This window comes from Magnolia sinica, chromosome 2, assembly GCF_029962835.1.
Source record: "Magnolia sinica isolate HGM2019 chromosome 2, MsV1, whole genome shotgun sequence".
Classification (NCBI taxonomy): domain Eukaryota; kingdom Viridiplantae; phylum Streptophyta; class Magnoliopsida; order Magnoliales; family Magnoliaceae; genus Magnolia; species Magnolia sinica.
The window spans coordinates 45976435-45994474 of record NC_080574.1 but is presented as its reverse complement, the minus strand read 5'-3'; the positions used below and the strand labels follow the sequence as shown (position 1 = coordinate 45994474).

Below are 18040 nucleotides of genomic sequence, written 5' to 3'. Positions count from 1 at the left end.
TAAGGTGTCCGATGATCATGGAGTTAGGTGATAAGAGCATCCCACCTTGCTGGATTTTTATTTTTATTTATTTTGGGACATCCAAGGCCCACTATAAATGGGTCACACACACACTATCATCCATACATCAGAGAAAAGAGAAGAAGGAAAGAGAGTAATCCGGCCATGGGGGTAGGGCCCCGCCACTAGTGGGCCCTCCCAAGAGTGAATCATACCCATACAACTACATTGATTTTACATGCAACATAAAATCACTACATGCATGATATATAATTGTTATGGATGGTTGGGATGCCATCCCAACATGATCCTTAGGGTCTAGATGACCTTAAGATGGAGTGGATTATAAAATACATCATGATGGGGTCCATGGAGAATGGCCCCATCATGGATCATGACATGCATGTAGGATGGGCAAAGGGCCACATCCATGGGATCAAAGGGGATCCCCACCATGGATTGGTGGGTCCCATATGATCCATCTAGAAAGAAAAAAAGATCAAAGGGTAGAAAATAAGATCAACAATTATAATCACCCACCTTGAATCTTCAAGCTACCACCAACACTAGGTACTCCAAGCTCCAAGCTTAAAGGTTCAATGGTCAAGATGAGTTTGTGATGGCTAGATGGAGGAAGAAAGGAAGGGAAAATTGCTGGAAATTGGGAGAGGGAGGGCTGGAAATTCTTCCATGGAAGAGGAAAATGAGAGAATGAAGGAGGAGAGAGAGAAAGGAAAGGTTGTAGGGGAGTCATCATTACTCTCCCTCCTTGGTAAGAGAAAGAAATCATAACCTATGGTGATACAAACAATGCTTGCTAGGGTAGGTTAGGTGTGGGTAGTGTTTAGGATGGGTAGTGTTTATTCCATTGTAATTGTATTTTTTGTGGTGGGTGTGCATGGGAAATTGTGCCGGAGAGTGGTCCCTCTGCTTTTGTACAAAAAGTGGGCCACATGATGAAATGCTCACAACTTTTGATCTATAAGTCGAATGAATGCACAAGACGCGTCGTTGGAATCGCAACGACGATGCGGTCACAATGGTATAGGTCTCAACTCGATCCGAGTCGGGTCTTCATGACTGGGCTCACGGATGACCGCAAACACTATCCAAGGGTCACGGGTCGCCGGGATTCGACCGGTAGGACCGCGGGATCAAGATGGACGGAATGCATACTCACACACACACATGCACACATGCGAACTCTGGTCGGGTCTCACAACCCTCCCCACCAACAAAGAAATTTCGTCCTCGAAATTAAACAATCTTAGAAAAAAGACAAAACACCACCATCATATAGCAATCATCATATAAGGAAGGCAATACAAACAATCATATATCAATCAATCATCAAACAAATGGGGATAACGCTCTCTAATCTCGGCCTCACGTTCCCAAGACGCCTCGGCCTCTGAATGATGACCCCATTGCACCTTCACTAAGGGAATGACCTTGGTCCTGAGGACCTGCTCCTTCCGATCAAGGATACGAATCGGCTGCTCAATATAAGAAGCATCCTCACGGACCTCAAGTGGCTGCCAATCAATCACAGGAATAGTGTCCGACGCACATCTCCGCAACATAGAAACATGAAACACGTCGTGGATTGCAGACAACTCAGGAGGTAAGGCAAGCCTATAGGCCACCGCGCCCACGCGCTCGGTAATCTCAAAAGGTCCGATGAATCTTGGGGCAAGCTTGCCCTTCACACCAAAGCGAACCACACCCTTCATAGGCGAGACTTTGAGATACACCATGTCCCCTACGCGAACTCGAGGGGTCGACGCCGACGATCAACAAAACTCCCGCTCTGGGCTGTGCGCATCCTCTGCCCGATAACATCAATAACCTCTGACGAGCACAACTCGGGACCTAAGAGACGACGCTCCCAACCTCGGTCCAACAACTAGGAGATCTCGGATGCCCATAAAGTGCTTCAAAAGGAGCCATGCCGATAGTCGCCGGATAGCTTTATTGTAAGCGAACTCGGCGAGGCGCATATGCTCGTCCCAACCGCCCGCAAAGTCGATCACACAAGCCCGAGCATATCCTCAAGGATCCGGTTGACCCTTTCGGTCTGCCCATCTCTCTGCGGATGATAAGCGGTCCGAGATGCAAAGTGACCCCCAATGCCCGTTGAAAACTCCTCCAAAATCGAGACATAAATCTGGAGTCTCGGTCAAAGACGATCGAGATGCCGTGCGGCTCACTATCTCCTCAATGAATATCTCGCTAACTGGTCCATAGAGGAAGCACGCATCGGAATGAAATGAGCCGACTTCGACATCGACGATAACCCGGATGGTATCGTGACCGCGCTGAGTCCTCAGCAAACTGCGATGAAGTCCATCGATACATGCTCCCACTTCCACTGTGGAACGCTCAACGGTAGACCAGGGGGTCTCCGATGATCGGCCTTGACACGTTGACATGTGTCACACTCGGCCACAAAACTCGCAATCTGCGATCATCCCCTGCCTCCCTCCTCATATCACGATACATCTTCGTGGAGCCCGGTGGATAGTAAGTCTCGATCGGTGTGCCTCGGCCATCAAATCATGACGCAACTCGGCACATCCGGGACACACAACCGCCTCTAAAGCGTAATCCACCATCGGAACCAATCCGCCAATCTGACTGCTGCCTCTGCTCCGTAATCCTGTAACGACTCGTCTGCCTGCGGAGCCTCGATCACCCTAGCCACTAAAGAGGGTTGAATCGACAAGCTCGAAAGGTGAACAATAAAGACTATAAGCCGAACTCAAAGTCAAACTCGATACATCCTCGAGCATCCGCCACTCATGAATCATCATGGCTGACGGCCGAGCGCGTCCGCCACCACATTTGCCTTGCCCGGGTGGTACCAAGGTCAAAATCATAATCTTTCAAAGCTCCATCCAACCTCTCCACATGTTCAACTCAAATTTTGAAAATAGATACTTCAAGCTCTTATGATCCGTAAAGAGCTCGAACTCCCCTATAGATAATGCCTCCACACCTTCCAAGACCCGCGAGCTCCAAATCATGAGTGGGGTAGTTCCCATGGACCTTGAGGGGCGCGAGGCATACGCCATCGGCTTCCCATTTGGCATGACAACCCAAGCCAACTCGGAGGCATCAAAAAAACAAAACCCTCACTCCCATCAGAATAGTGAGAACAGGAGCGGACGTGAGGCGGTCCTTCAACTCAATAAATGCCAAGCATCACTTCAGATGAACTCGACGCCCTTCCGCGTCAACCGGGTTAGCGGGCAATACGGGAGAAACTCTCGATAAACCGTCGGTAATATCCCGCTAGACCAAGGAAGGTGCGAATTTCGAACGCGTTGGGCTGGCCCCACTGACTCACCGCATCAACCTTCGAGGGGTCCACAGACACCCTCCTCGTCACCACGTGACCGAGGAACTTCATCTCCTCCCGCCAAAACTCACACTTCTCCAGCTTCGCATACAGCTGGTGGGCACGGAGGGTCTCAAGCACAATCCGCAGGTGCTCATCATGGTCCTCTCGAGTCCTCGAATATACAAGAATATCATCAATGAATACCACCACGAACGGATCGAGGAACGCGCGAAAAACCTCATTCATTAGCTGCATGAATATAGCGGGTGCGTTGGTCAATCCAAACGACATGACCAAGAACTCAAAGTGACCATAGCGTGTCCGAAAAGCCGTCTTCGGAATGTCCTCTTCTCGAACCCGAATCTGATGGTAACCAGAACGCAAGTCTATCTTAGAAAAATACTGTGATCGAACAAGTCATCAATACGGGGAAGCGGGTATCGGTTCTTAATGGTGACTCTATTGAGCTCACTATAATCTACACAGAGTCGCAACGAACCATCCTTCTTCTTCACAAACAAAACCGGGGCTCCCAAGGTGAACTGCTAGGGACGAATGAAACCTAACTCCCGGAGCTCATCCACCTGCCACTTCCCTCAACTCCAATGGTGCCATCCGAGGGGGCCTTCGAAATCACTCTGGAACTCCACCTGCCGACGCGGCGGTAAACCCGGTATCTCCTGAAACACATCCGGGTACTCACAAACAACTGGCAGCTGCTCAATACTCTCTACCACAGAATCCTCAATGACCGAGCCCAAGAAACTAGATAATGGCTCTTCTCTGGGCTCGGCGAAGAACTGGCAAGCCTGGAATGTGAAACGTAACCTTCCTCGCGGCACAGTCTAAGACTACTTCGCCAGCCAGTCCATACCCAGAATCACATCAAAACCCGACATCGGCATCACGAACAGAGCAGGAAGGAATATCTCGCCTACTAACACCGGGCAAGAAGGACGGCGTCAACATAATAGACTTTCCCATGGGAGTCGAAATGGTCAAAGCTTCAGACATGGACCGATGGAATACCGGTCAATCGACAAAACCGCTCATCTATAAAAGAATGGGAGGCACAATCAAATAAAACATGAGCAATGCAGAAGAAACAAGAAGAATACCTCAACACCCGGCCGATGATCGGTCTCGGGCTCGAAACCCGGGGCCCCAGGGGAGGGGAACAACCCCCGCCGGGGTCCCCCGGTCTCGGCTGGCCGCCTTCTCCCGGCCGGGAGGCTGCCGGCCCCTCGCCGGGGGCCCGGGCCGGTGGGCCGGTCTTTGCGCGGGGGCGAGGAGGGGCCTGGGGCCTCCTGCGAAGGGGAGAGGAACCCCGTGAGCCGACTGCCCCAAGAAACCAAAAGGGGCCAAGTGGGGTGGCGGTGGGGAGAGGAACACTCAACCGCTCCGAAATCCCGACGCCCCCCTCCCCCGAGAGCGCGGGGCGGGGTTTTTGGCTCTCAACGTATCTGGCGTCCCCCCTCCGGGTCGCCGAGGCCCCTCGGGGAGGAGGCGGGGCTGGGGCCGGTCCTGCCCTCCCCTTCCGCGGTCCACCAAACCGGCCCTCTCCCTCGGGGAATAGGGCAAATCTTAATAAAAACGGGCCCATGAGAACGGTCAAACCCGCCTTCTAAACCATGCCCTACCAACCGTGGAAGGGCTGGAACGAACCCCCACCAAAACAAACGAGGCCCCCATCCTAATCGGTGAAGGTGAGGGCCCAAAAAAGATAGGCAAGGGTCTCGACCCAACACCGAATAGGTCAAAAACCTCGAACCTCGGGCCCAACCTCGGCGGGAAGGGTCTGGTCCCAAAATGGGGACACCCGAACTCTCCATGCCAAGCAACGAGCCCGAAACCTCCAGCGGTGGGCCCAACGGTGGAACGGCTCAACGAAAGGGTTATGTCGAAGGGGGTACTCGCCCGGGGGCAGGGGCCCGAAAGGTCAAAAATCCCGGGAAAATGGGGGGAACCCAGGAGGGCGTGGTCAACAAAACCTCGGGATCTGTCGGACTCCCGGAGCCTTCCATAGAAGGGTAATCGGGATCGCCACTCCCACGCCACGGTGCCAAACCCGGGGCCAACAGGCCGCCAAAATAATCACCGGAATCCTTCGGCTCAATAGGAGCGAAAAGGGTTGGCACTCGCCCTGTTTGAGACCGGGGCCCGCCCAAACGAGCTCGAACCAATGCAGGATGGAAAGGACCACAAGGAAGATGGGCGCCCCGCCCCGGCCCCACCGGTCCCGGGATTCCGATCCGGGATCCACAAGGAGGATTTTCTCAATAAATACTTCCGGGCATCCCAAGTCACCAAGACATCCAGAAAACAAAGGCCACTCACAAAATCCCTAAAAATTTAATTTTACAACTCCAAAAGGTCCAAAAAATACAGGTAAAAGGGAGGAAAAGAAAGGATCCTCACCCTAACTTTCCATGTCTTATACAGACTCCCGAGTCAATCCTAAACTTTCAATTGTAATGTGTACAATGGTCAGAAATGAGGATAAAGGAAGAAGCTTCGCCACAGCTTCCAAGGTTACCATTCTGCTAAGTAAGGTCCATCCGGAATTAAAAGGGGGTTTCCCAAACAATATTAATATTCAATGCCATACCAAACCAAAGCAAGTACATTTTCAAATAAAAACAAATCCAAATCCCAAATTTGAACCCCCAATCAAAAGGTAAAGACCCATACCCCTGGAAATAAAAAAAGGGAAGGAGGGACCCAACACCGGGTCCTCCCGCTCCTCCTACCCGGGGTTGGCCCAACCCCTACCCCGCTACCTGGGAGTCCCCAACGGTATAATCGTGCCCAAAGGCTTAAGAATTGAATGGAAGTTTTGGGAACCAATGGGCATTAGATAGTAAGTAATAGGGAAAGGGCCATACAAATGCCCTATACAAGGCCCTAACAAGGGCTTCCCATGAAATGCGATGCCAATGATGAGTGCCCCAAATACCAAGGCCCAATGTAAAAGGGGCTTTCCCGGCCAATCAATGCAATCAATTAAGTGATGCAATGGGTTCAACATTAAGTGTCTCCCAAATAGAAATCATTGTCCCAAGGAGGGCGTCTGGCAATCCGATTCAAGAAGAAGAGAACCCTCATACCCGCGGGTGAACAAACTAAAACAAAACCTAAGGAGGAATTTAGGGGCCCGGTGGGCCTTTCCACCTTAAGGGCCCATGGGCCTCCTTACCACCAAGGGGAACCAACCCCTTCCCAAAAGGACCTACAAATGTGAAAGGTCCGGCCTAACCCATGGCCTGTGGGCCTCATGAAAACCAACCGGTGGGCCCTTAAGCAAGGACCCAACCATGGGAAGGTTTTATTTTAACCAATGGGCACCCTTACCCAACAATGGGAAATTTTAAATTTTTCCTGTGTTCCCACATTCCGGCCCAAATGGTTTATTTAAGGGGCAAACAAGGGCCCAACTCCTAGAATTTGGCCCATAAGGCCCACACAAACATGGAAATTGGACCCAAGGGTTCAAGGGAAAAATTCCACCCAACCAACTATAAGGCCCTTATTTAATAAGAGATGCCCAAGGTCCATTTGGGTGGGCCACATCATAACTAATTAAGCCCAAAAAAATAAAAATTAAGATGATAAGATACTGACATAAATCATCCTCAAATCTAGTGGGCCATATTGCCCCAAAGAACATCTATAGGCAATGTTATTGGGCTCAATGCCAAATTCCAGCCCACCCAAATTTCTGGGTTGGTTGGAGTTCAGCATTAGAAGTATTTCTTAGTATAATTAATTTTGGATGGCTCACACACATCACTGTGGGCCCCACCAGATGAGAGAGGATATACAATACATATATGAAATGGGCAACTGTTAGAATGCAAGCCCAGCAGTAGCCTAAGGCAGGGATGTCCCATGTGTAGGCAGTCCTATGGGCCTGGGGTATATGGCCCAAAAATCCACCTAATGTGTTCTAATTGAATAAAAAGGGGGCAAGTATGATCCATCCCCTAAGGACCCTACATGGATGGGTGGTGGGACATTCAACACATCGAGGTGGGCCCACGCCTAGATGCCCCAGCCTGGGTGTCCCTGCCTAGCAGACCACTTCCAGCCACACCACGGGCAACTCAAATGTATTTTGGATCTGAAATTTTACAGAGTGATACTTCCATAGGTGACCTACACCCCCACAAAATTTTAAGATTTTTGGACACTTAGAAATATTTTAATTTGTTTAAATAAAATAGACTGTCCAGAAAATCGGACTGACCTGGACGTCCCAACGTGGTGGGCCAGTCCGGCCCTTGCCACGGTGTACACCGAGGTCCGTTGGCCCTGAAATTTGGTAAGTGGGTCCTAGAATGGGTGGAACATATCTCCATAAAATTTCAGAATTTTTAGACATATATAAAGGTTTTAATTTATTTAAAGAAATCAATCTGTCCTAAAAATCGGACTGATCTGGACACTGTATTGTAATGGGCCAGTCCAGCCACCACCATGGTGTGTACAGGTGTCCATTGGCCCCAAAATTTTGTAGGTGGGTCCTACCATAAGTGAACCACCTCTCTGTAAAATTTTATGATTTTTGGATACTCATAAATATTTTAATTAAATTAAGAATTTCAATCTGTCCAGGAAGGGATGTTGCTGTCCATGCATTGTTTACCCAATAAGGTGGGCCCAACCTTCATCCAAGAGGGGAAAAATGGAGGTTTAGTATTTTCTTCATAAAATAAAGTAAGGTGGGGTCCATAAAAGTGGCCCATCCTTCAGAGAAACCAAGCTGAAGTGTATGTTTTCCTCCATACATGTGGGTTGGACAGCCCAACAAGGTGGACCGCCCACCCCTATGGGCCTCCTTTTTGGGTACCATATCATGGACCATCTGAGGTATGACCCATCACACCTCATGGTGGGGTCCACACCTTCTCATTACACTCCATACTTATAAATAAAATAATGACAATCATGATCCAAAAATCCATGCCAAAGATTGAACATGACAATCCATGCAACAGTCCAAGTTTTTGGACAGCAATACATGGCTGGACACATCAGCCTATATCTCAATAATCCCAGCCATAAAAAAGGTGTGTGGTCTTCCTCAGTGGGCCCCACATAAGTCCAAATCACATACTAGAACTAGGACACTTGCATGCATTTGATTAAGGTGTCCGATGATCATGGAGTTAGGTGATAAGAGCATCCCACCTTGCTGGATTTTTATTTTTATTTATTTTGGGACATCCAAGGCCCACTATAAATGGGTCACACACACACTATCATCCATACATCAGAGAAAAGAGAAGAAGGAAAGAGAGTAATCCGGCCATGGGGGTAGGGCCCCGCCACTAGTGGGCCCTCCCAAGAGTGAATCATACCCATACAACTACATTGATTTTACATGCAACATAAAATCACTACATGCATGATATATAATTGTTATGGATGGTTGGGATGCCATCCCAACATGATCCTTAGGGTCTAGATGACCTTAAGATGGAGTGGATTATAAAATACATCATGATGGGGTCCATGGAGAATGGCCCCATCATGGATCATGACATGCATGTAGGATGGGCAAAAGGCCACATCCATGGGATCAAATGGGATCCCCACCATGGATTGGTGGGTCCCATATGATCCATCTAGAAAGAAAAAAAGATCAAAGGGTAGAAAATAAGATCAACAATTATAATCACCCACCTTGAATCTTCAAGCTACCACCAACACTAGGTACTCCAAGCTCCAAGCTTAAAGGTTCAATGGTCAAGATGAGTTTGTGATGGCTAGATGGAGGAAGAAAGGAAGGGAAAATTGCTGGAAATTGGGAGAGGGAGGGCTGGAAATTCTTCCATGGAAGAGGAAAATGAGAGAATGAAGGAGGAGAGAGAGAAAGGAAAGGTTGTAGGGGAGTCATCATTACTCTCCCTCCTTGGTAAGAGAAAGAAATCATAACCTATGGTGATACAAACAATGCTTGCTAGGGTAGGTTAGGTGTGGGTAGTGTTTAGGATGGGTAGTGTTTATTCCATGGGAATTGTAGTGTGTGTGGGTGGTGTGCATGGGAACTTGTGCCCGAGAGTGGTCCATATGCTTTTGTACAAAAAGTGGGCCACATGATGAAATGCTCACAACTTTTGATCTATAAGTCGGATGAATGCACAAGACGCGTCGTTGGAATCGCAACGACGATGCGGTCACAATGGTATAGGTCTCAACTCGATCCGAGTCGGGTCTTCATGATTGGGCTCACGGATGACCGCAAACACTATCCAAGGGTCACGGGTCGCCGGGAATCGACCGGTAGGACTGCGGGATCAAGATGGACGGAATACATACTCACACACACACATGCACACATGCGAACTCGGGTCGGGTCTCACACCCCACAAACGAGTAGACAAGCTGAGATTTCTAATCGAAAAATCAAACACATTTCAGAGAAAACTATAAGGCCAAATAGGAAGGATTGGTCCCTCAGACTATCTGACGCTTTATGGGCTTATAGGATTGCTTATAAGACTCCGATTGGAATGTCTCCATATAGATTGGTGTATGGGAAGGCTTGTCACTTGCCTGTGGAATTGGAACATGAAGGCTTGTCACTTGCCTGTGGAATTGGAACATAGAGCCTACTAGCCAATCAAGAAATTAAACTTTCGTATGGACCAAGCAAGTGGACAAAGGAAATAAGAGTTGAATGAATTAGAGGAGCTAAAGAGAGATTCCTATGAAAATTCTAAAATATATAAAGAGAGGACCAAAGCTTTTCATGACAAAAATATTCTGAGAAAGAATTTTGAACCTCAGTAAAATATCCTATTTTACAATTATCATCCCAGTTCTTTTCGAAAAAGTTAAGATCAAGATGGACAAGCCCCTTCATTGTGAAGAATGTTTATACTCATGGGGTTGTTGAAATTGAGAATCCACGTAATGGCAATGTATACAAGGTTAATGGTCAGAGATTGAAGCCTTATGTGGAAAACTTTCATTTGGGAGAGGAGTCCTCCCCTCTTCATGAGCCAGAATATTCAGATTGATGCTCCTAATCTAACGGAGCATTTGTGTAAGATTTGTATCATATTCAATTTTTTTTAGTGTTACATAGAAGGTGAGTTTTTCAAGGTAGGTACTATCCACCATTTCTTTTATTTTTATGTTCTCTACATTACATTATCATTACATTGGGAACAATGTAGATTTTAGGTTGAGGGGTGTGGATAGTCATCCATGTGAAGGTTTTTTTTTTGTGGTTTCAGTTTATTTTATTATTATTTTTATTATTTTTAGGTTTCAGTTAGGTTTAAGTTTATTTTTTTAGGTTTATGGGAAAAGAAATTTCAACATTTTCAAAATAATATTTTTATATACAAGAATGTGAACATGATATTTTGCAAATTCTAAAGGCAAAGTTAATACTTAGTTTAGATTGATAGTGGTCAGAAATCTTGTAACTAAAAATTATAGACTTAAGTTCAATTATCTAATCACTAGTTTAAAGTGAGTTGTAATTTGATGTACTGAATTCACAATATACCCTAACTAACAAAGTGAGGAATATGATATGTGAACTAGAATAACAAATTTTGATTCAAACAAGGTTGAATGAACTAGTACCATTGATATATGCTTAAAAGAGAGAATATTGAAGGAAAAAATGATGAAAAAAGAACATTTTATTATAGAGCATGATGCAATGACCATAACAATCGTGTTAGTAATCCGGAGTAAGGATACCTAAGTATCCATTACTGTTACCATTACAAGTACGATACCTTAGGTTATAAAGCAAACCTAGTAGAAATCTTCATCTAAAGGTGGTCTATAATAATGAGGATATGATGATAAAAGAAGAAATGTTATAAAAAAAAAAAGAGATAACTAGAGATTTCATATTATTGGGATGATTGAAAGGAGTTAGGATAGAGAACATGCATATTTTTCAAAGTTAGACTAGTGTCACGGAGCACCTAAGTATATTGGATCATAACTATTCTAAATTTTGATTAGGTTTCTGAACTTAAGGATGTAATGGATTAGGAAATTGAGATTCTAACTAACTTCAGACTTAGGGTAAGTATTGTTTTATTTTGAAATTCATATGATGAATGGAGACATAATTGTATAAATTTTTGAGTGTTGAACTATTTTTCATGTTTTCAATGTTTATGGGTAACAATTCTAGAAACCCTCACGAGACTATAACTCGTCCACTAGGGAAAACCTAAGGGTTTAAAGGCTTATTGCATATGCTAAATGCAATCGAGATTACATACAAAAGTAGTATAGTTAGAATTTTGTTTTCATTTTAATTTTGTTTCTAGAATTAATTTTTATTTTTCTTCGCTTATTTTACTTGGGACTAGCAAAATGCTGGTTGGGGGGTGTGTTGAGACTCAAATATTGCATAATTTTCTCCATTTACATCTTGGTTTTATGAACATGAATTAATTTAATATTCTAATTTATTCATGTATGTGTTGCAAGGTGAATTTAAGAGCTTGGATTGAAAAAGGGTGCTAAAAAGCATGGATTTAATGTTCGAGAATTACCAAGGCAAGGGATGGATCTTAGGAGACCAAGATTGAAGAATTCACATGCTAAAGATCTAAGAAAACCAATTGAGGAATGAAGAGAATTAAAGTTTTGAAGTGAAGAATCCTGAAATTGTCCTGAAAAGTGTATTTTAAAGCTGTGAAGTTTATTTTGGAAAACTATGCAACAGGAAGTCTGTTTTAAACGAACTATGCAGCGAAAAGTCTATTTTGGAAAAATACGTATATTTGAGGTGGTTTCTAGGGTTTTTCAACTTTGTACGAAAATTGGAGTTCCCTACTTATAAATAAGGCTTCCTAGGGCATTCCTAAACATTGTTCAAGCCATTTCAAGGCAAAATTTAGGATTTTTAAAGAGTTTTTAGTTATATTAAAGCTTTATAAGTTTTTTTTAAAAAAATTATTTTAGATCTTTTCTATTTGCATTTTTTTTTCTTTCTTGTTGTTTTTTATTTCTGCAATTTAATTATGTTTTTCTAAGTTCCTTCTAGCCTAAGCTAGAAGGGAAGCACATGGGTTTAATAATTCTTTAAGTTATGATGATTGATTGTTTTAATAATGAGAAGAATGGTGTATACATGTTATCTATTGTTTAGGTTTTCTTTTTTTATCCTCTTGTGAAATCTATATGTTTCCATCATATGAGATCCACATTGATGGATAGGCTTACCCTATATCGATCAGATTTCCTACATAGGAGAGGTTCTTAACCTGTTATATTGCTTTGATATTCATTATCCTATAGATATTGAATACTTAAAATCACTGATGCTTGAGAATATATATCAATGGTGAATATTTAAACTGTTTTATTTTTCGATTAGGCTGACCATAGTGCTCAGATCCTAGTTGTGTTATCCAAGTCATCATGATTTTGGAACATTAACCTATGTGTGGAACTTTAAAGCTTGGGTGTTATTTTATTCAGTTGAATTACATCCATTTAAAAATCCCAAAATCAAATCATTAGTTTAGTCTTTATTACTTAGTTTATTTTGCATTTGATTTTTTTTCCTTCTCGCAATTCATCTATCTGTGGGATTGACCCTGTGTTCACAGGATATTACTTATGAACCTCTGCACTTGGAGGCAAGCAATCACTCACTCCCTCTCTCTCACTAAAAAAAATCCTTTCATCTCCTCCTCCTTCCTCTCTCTTTATAGCTCCATGCTGGTGGGTACCCAATCCGTGCCCAAAAAGAGCCGTGATGTAAGGTCTCTCTATATCTCTCTCAAGAATATTGTATCCTCTCGAATCAACTACTAGAATCCCCCTTTCCTCTCTGAATCTCTCACCGAAACCCTAATTTGCAAAGCCCTATTCTTTCATTTCAGGAAAATCTAAGTCTCTCCGATCTTACATCCTCTCTCTCTCTCTCTCTCTCTCTCTCTCTCTCTCTCTCTCTCTCTCTCTCTCTCCCCCCTAAACTTCTTAATTCTGCATTCATTTAAAAAAAAAAAAAAATCTTTTGTTGGGATTTTCGATCTCTATGTTGTTGGAAGCTGCAATTTAAGATACCATTCTTCATAAGCTCTTTAATGGCCGAAATGGGGCTGGAAACTGGAAAACCTTTGCCGATTAAGGAGAATTGGAGCACCAATCTCTTTACTTTTGGTAAATTCCTGTTTCAATTTTGTCATTGTCGATTTGAAGGTTTTTCATATATATATATATATATATATATATATATATATAGAGAGAGAGAGAGAGAGAGAGAGAGAGAGAGAGAGAGAGAGAGAGAGAGAGAGAGAGAGAGAGTTTAAAGTATGATAATGTAAGTTTGTATGAATTTGTTCTAGCATATTGTTGTTTTGCAATCATTTTTTCACTTTTTTTGTTATTTCAACAGATTCTGTTGTGTGGAAATCATGAACTGTACTGAGATGTTTGTGGAATTCATTTAGAAAGATGGACGGGACATTGTGGTTTTGATGTAATTCAGTTGTGTGAGAAGTTTGATGCTCTGTCTCAAACATTAATTAAATCTATCTGGAATCTATAATTGCAATTGATCTCCTATAATCAGTTGTAGTTTAGCTTAATGTACAATCCATCTCAGGTGCCAGTGTGGAACGTGTGCAGGACATCTATGTTGTTGAAAATGTGGGCCCCACAAGGTCACATGGTTAAAAAATCAGGTTGTTTCACTCATAAGATGGGTCACCTTCTTCACAACTAGTTGTCTTCCTAGCATAGGGGGTTGTTTAGCATAAGGGTTCTTTCTTGCGTTAACTATGGATTTCTGATATCAAGATTCAAGAATAGGGTTCCTGTTTTGTTTTGAAAGAATGCTTTAAATGCTTGTCTCGAATGTAAATTCACTTTCTACAAATCTCGTGGCTGAATAAGGTGTTACAGGTTGTGTTTTCTCCCAGAAGGTGTATCCTTTGTCTATTTCTTTTGTGTGAATTTTATAACTAGTAGTTGGTTCCCACTACATTGGTACGAAAGTAGATTCCACATAAACCTTGGCCCATTTTATTGCTGATCATGAATCATCCAATTTAATGCTTGATTTTTCTGTGATTTTTCCTTTTGGCAGTTTGTCGCTTTGAGGGCTTGTTTCCGTAGTCAGATTGAGATTTGCAATTTTACTCTCTTTTAAAAAAAAAAAAAAAAATTAATTTTTTTTTTTTTTTTTAATTTTTTAAATTTATTTATTTATTTATTTTTTTTATTTATTTATTTTACAAAAGAACATCTCATTTAGTCTATTCAAATCAGCGGTGGATATTCCATAAATGTCAAGGGGCCACCATTAATGGTGGTAGTTTTGTTAGTTTTAATTTTCAATATAGTTTTTTTGAAGAAAAAAAAGATGGCTTGGATTGTTTGGAGAAAGTGATATTAGGATGTGCGAGCAATCAAAGATGAGACCTGCATGATAGAAAATTCCATATCAATGATCATACCTCTTCAAATATGATTAACAAGTATTGTCCGGCCCTGAATCTCCAATGGAAGTATATCTTGAAAGTTGAGAGACATGGGACAAGGTGGGCCCCATGGAAGGATCGCCAAGATTAGCTATTGCAATATTTTAATATGAACCATCAATCAAATGTGGGGTTAATGTAAACATGCGTGTGTGTATGTGAAGGTGCTATTTGTTACTATCTTGGGGTGCATGCAGACTTACATGTTTAAGTATGATAGTGTCCATGGGCAATGGAAGATCATGAGCTCAGGGTGAAGGACTCCAAGACCCTTCTCTTTGGTGAGAAACCAGTATGATACATCTCGTGTATTTTGGAAGCTCTTTTTTAATATTTGAAATGCATATGTGGAAGACAACCAAGGTTGTTGAGATCTCTATTATTTGACCAACTGTAAGGAACGCTGAAGAGATTCAATGGGCTGAGACTGGCGCTGCATTATGTTGTGGAGTGAACTAGGGTGTTACTGACAAGGACAAGGCTGCTGCCCATTTGAAGGTTGTCTAATTTCTATTAACTCATTTTTCCTTCATTCAATATAAAAGAAAATAGATTTTTTAGTTGATATGGATGACTTGTACAGGATTATGTTTGTTTGTAGTGTTTGATTTGATTGAAATTCATTTGGTGGCCTGATAGCTAGAAGTGGTTTATCATGTTTCATAGCTGTTTCATTTGTTGGCAATGCTGCTTTGTGCCATTTTTTTCTCCTTTTTCCTTTTCTGATGTTTCTTTTCCTCAAAATCTATATTATTGTTTCAGCTTTTCTGAATTGGATATTTTATATGATTATAGGTCCTGTTGCTGAAGACATGTTCCACTGGCAAGTAACAATTATGGGACCAGCAAATAGCCCCTTTGTAGGTGGGCGCTCGATGGAAGGATTTCCAAGTAAATGTTCATTTGTGCCATGTGTTCTGCTGTGGGTATAGAATTGCATATCATTACGTGAAGATGCTAGAGGATCCTGCTGTATTTCAGAAAGAAAGCCGAGTTGAAGTCAGATTCAGTCCTGTGATTTTCAACTGTCCTTGATCTCTATCTGTTTTGATTTTTATTACTGAATATTTATTGGCACATGGATGACCATGATTATGGATTAAATGATGCAGGGAAAGAATTTAGTGGGAAAAATGTAAGCCAAAGGCTGATGTTAGATTTCTTAGACGAACACCAAGATAGCCCACGGTGAGGATTCTTTCAATATACAAATAAATCATCATCTTTACTCTACCATAAGTGGCATGTAATGACTAGGTGGCTTACTCATATGTTTCCAAGATTGCTGTCCTAACATATTTGACTCAAGTTTGTTACTATAGATGCTATGGATAAACATGACTATAATATTGCCAAAGTAACTATTGAAGTACATCTCCATCTTGCAGCATCTCTTATGATGGGTTTTGTCGGGTCAGAACAGATCTGAAACTGTACTTCATACGGATTTTTTTCCCTGAGGTTATTTTCTGTCTATCAATTGTGGACTTCCGTCTCCATCATTCACATGGTCATATATACTGTGATGTGGACCATCCGTTTGGTGGCCATGGATGTGCCCAGACTCAGAATCCCTTCCTACAAGTAGTGTGTTGTGTATACAAGACTTTGTAAAGTGCTTTCTATAAGTAGTGTGTTGTCTATATAAGATTTATGGCGCGTTTGAACACTTTTGTATCTGCTAGTGATATAGAATGACTATTTCAGCTTATATTTCTAAACTATGAAAAGGGGTAAAAGAAATCTTTCTATTTTCCGGCTTATTTTAAGAATCCAATTAGTAGTCCAAAGCAAGTTCCAAACTTCGAACATTTAGATCTTTAACACTTCCTTTTGTAGGGCCAAGTTGGATTAGCAGAACAGATTTCTAATTGGCCTAGGGACTTTTTTCTTTTCGCAATGGTAGTTTCATTGTGTTTTTATAAAAATCAAAGCATCGTTGTGTAATTCAGCATTATTGTACCTATTTCTTAAATCAGGCCATTCTTGTCTGCAATTTTGCATATGCCATGTTATATTCTTCACGGGATAGTAAGCCATTATTATTGTACCTATTTCTTAAATCATGCCATTCTTATATCAATTTTGCAATTTTGAAATTCAAACAGTTCCTGAATTGTGAATACATTTTAATTAAATGATTCTTGTTAAGGGTCATTTGGATGCTTGTAAGTTCTGTTAGTGGGAAGTGAGTTATAGGTAAGTCACTTACTAGTGGTGCTTGGTGGAGGAAATTCAACATGTAAGTCACTTATAGGTGAAACAACTGGAAAACTTCATGGGGCCGGGGTGAGAAGTCACTTCCCTGTAAGTGACTTATAGCTGAAAGTCACTTGAAAACTTTTACAGGCATCCAAAATTTCAGTCCTTGTGATATTCACTGTTTACCTGAATTTGCAGAAGAGGGTAATCTGAGGCATGATGGGAAGTAACAACTCAATCTTGAAATCATACTCATCTTCAATTTGATTTTTCTTGCTTGGTTTCTGCTTTTCTGTTAGTTTTTATTCTTAAATTTAGCAGAACGGGGTGAAAAAAAGGCAATATTAGAGGACGATAACTGAGCAATAGACTGATTAGTTTTCATGACTGATTCTTTATTTTTATGTTGCAGAGTCCTCTAGTGGTGGTTCGCCATCGAATAATTACAGAAGACGCACAGGAGAAGTTATCGGTATAGTTGTCGGATGTGCAGGTGGACTACTGATACTCGCAGCTATTTTCTATCTATGGTGGATGAATGATGCACCTGGCCATATGCGAGTGCGCATAGACTCGCCAAGATTTGTATTTTCAGCATTACTGTAATTGATTGAATGAAAGATTGTAATTGATTCATTATTGAATGAATGATTGTAATTGAATGAATGATTGTAATTGATCAAATGATTATAATTTTTTTACATGTAGGCAATAGCTACGGATATTGACCGTAGCTGATAATCAGACAACCGTAGCTGTTATTAAATTTGGCAAATTGCTACGGATCCAGAACAAGGTTTCCTGCATTGTGTTTCAACACAATGCAGGAAGGTGTACTTTCCCTCGCTGGTTGTAAGTAACCACATGGAGTTATAGGCGAAGGAACATTATGTACATCATTCTTATCTTGTTGCTCTTTAGCAGGATGGTGAGATTGATCGTCAACCACACTTTATGACAATTCAGGAGTAGTAAGGTGGTGTTTAATCTGGTGATGGAGACGCAATCCTTTGACTAA

The 18040-nt window shown here is 42.3% G+C and overlaps 1 protein-coding gene and 1 long non-coding RNA gene across 2 annotated transcripts; both read left to right on the top strand.

Moving 5' to 3' along the window:
* Positions 1-4437: 4437 nt before the first annotated feature.
* LOC131225151 (uncharacterized) lies at positions 4438-4971 on the top strand. The gene has a single exon (XM_058220611.1). The coding sequence runs from the start codon at positions 4438-4440 to the stop codon at positions 4969-4971; it is 534 nt and encodes a 177-aa protein (XP_058076594.1).
* A 10359-nt stretch (positions 4972-15330) lies between these two features.
* On the top strand, positions 15331-17688 carry LOC131228642 (uncharacterized). Its single transcript, XR_009163042.1, has 3 exons — positions 15331-15684; positions 15933-16008; positions 17435-17688. It is a non-coding gene; the product is annotated as an uncharacterized LOC131228642 (long non-coding RNA).
* Positions 17689-18040: the final 352 nt, after the last annotated feature.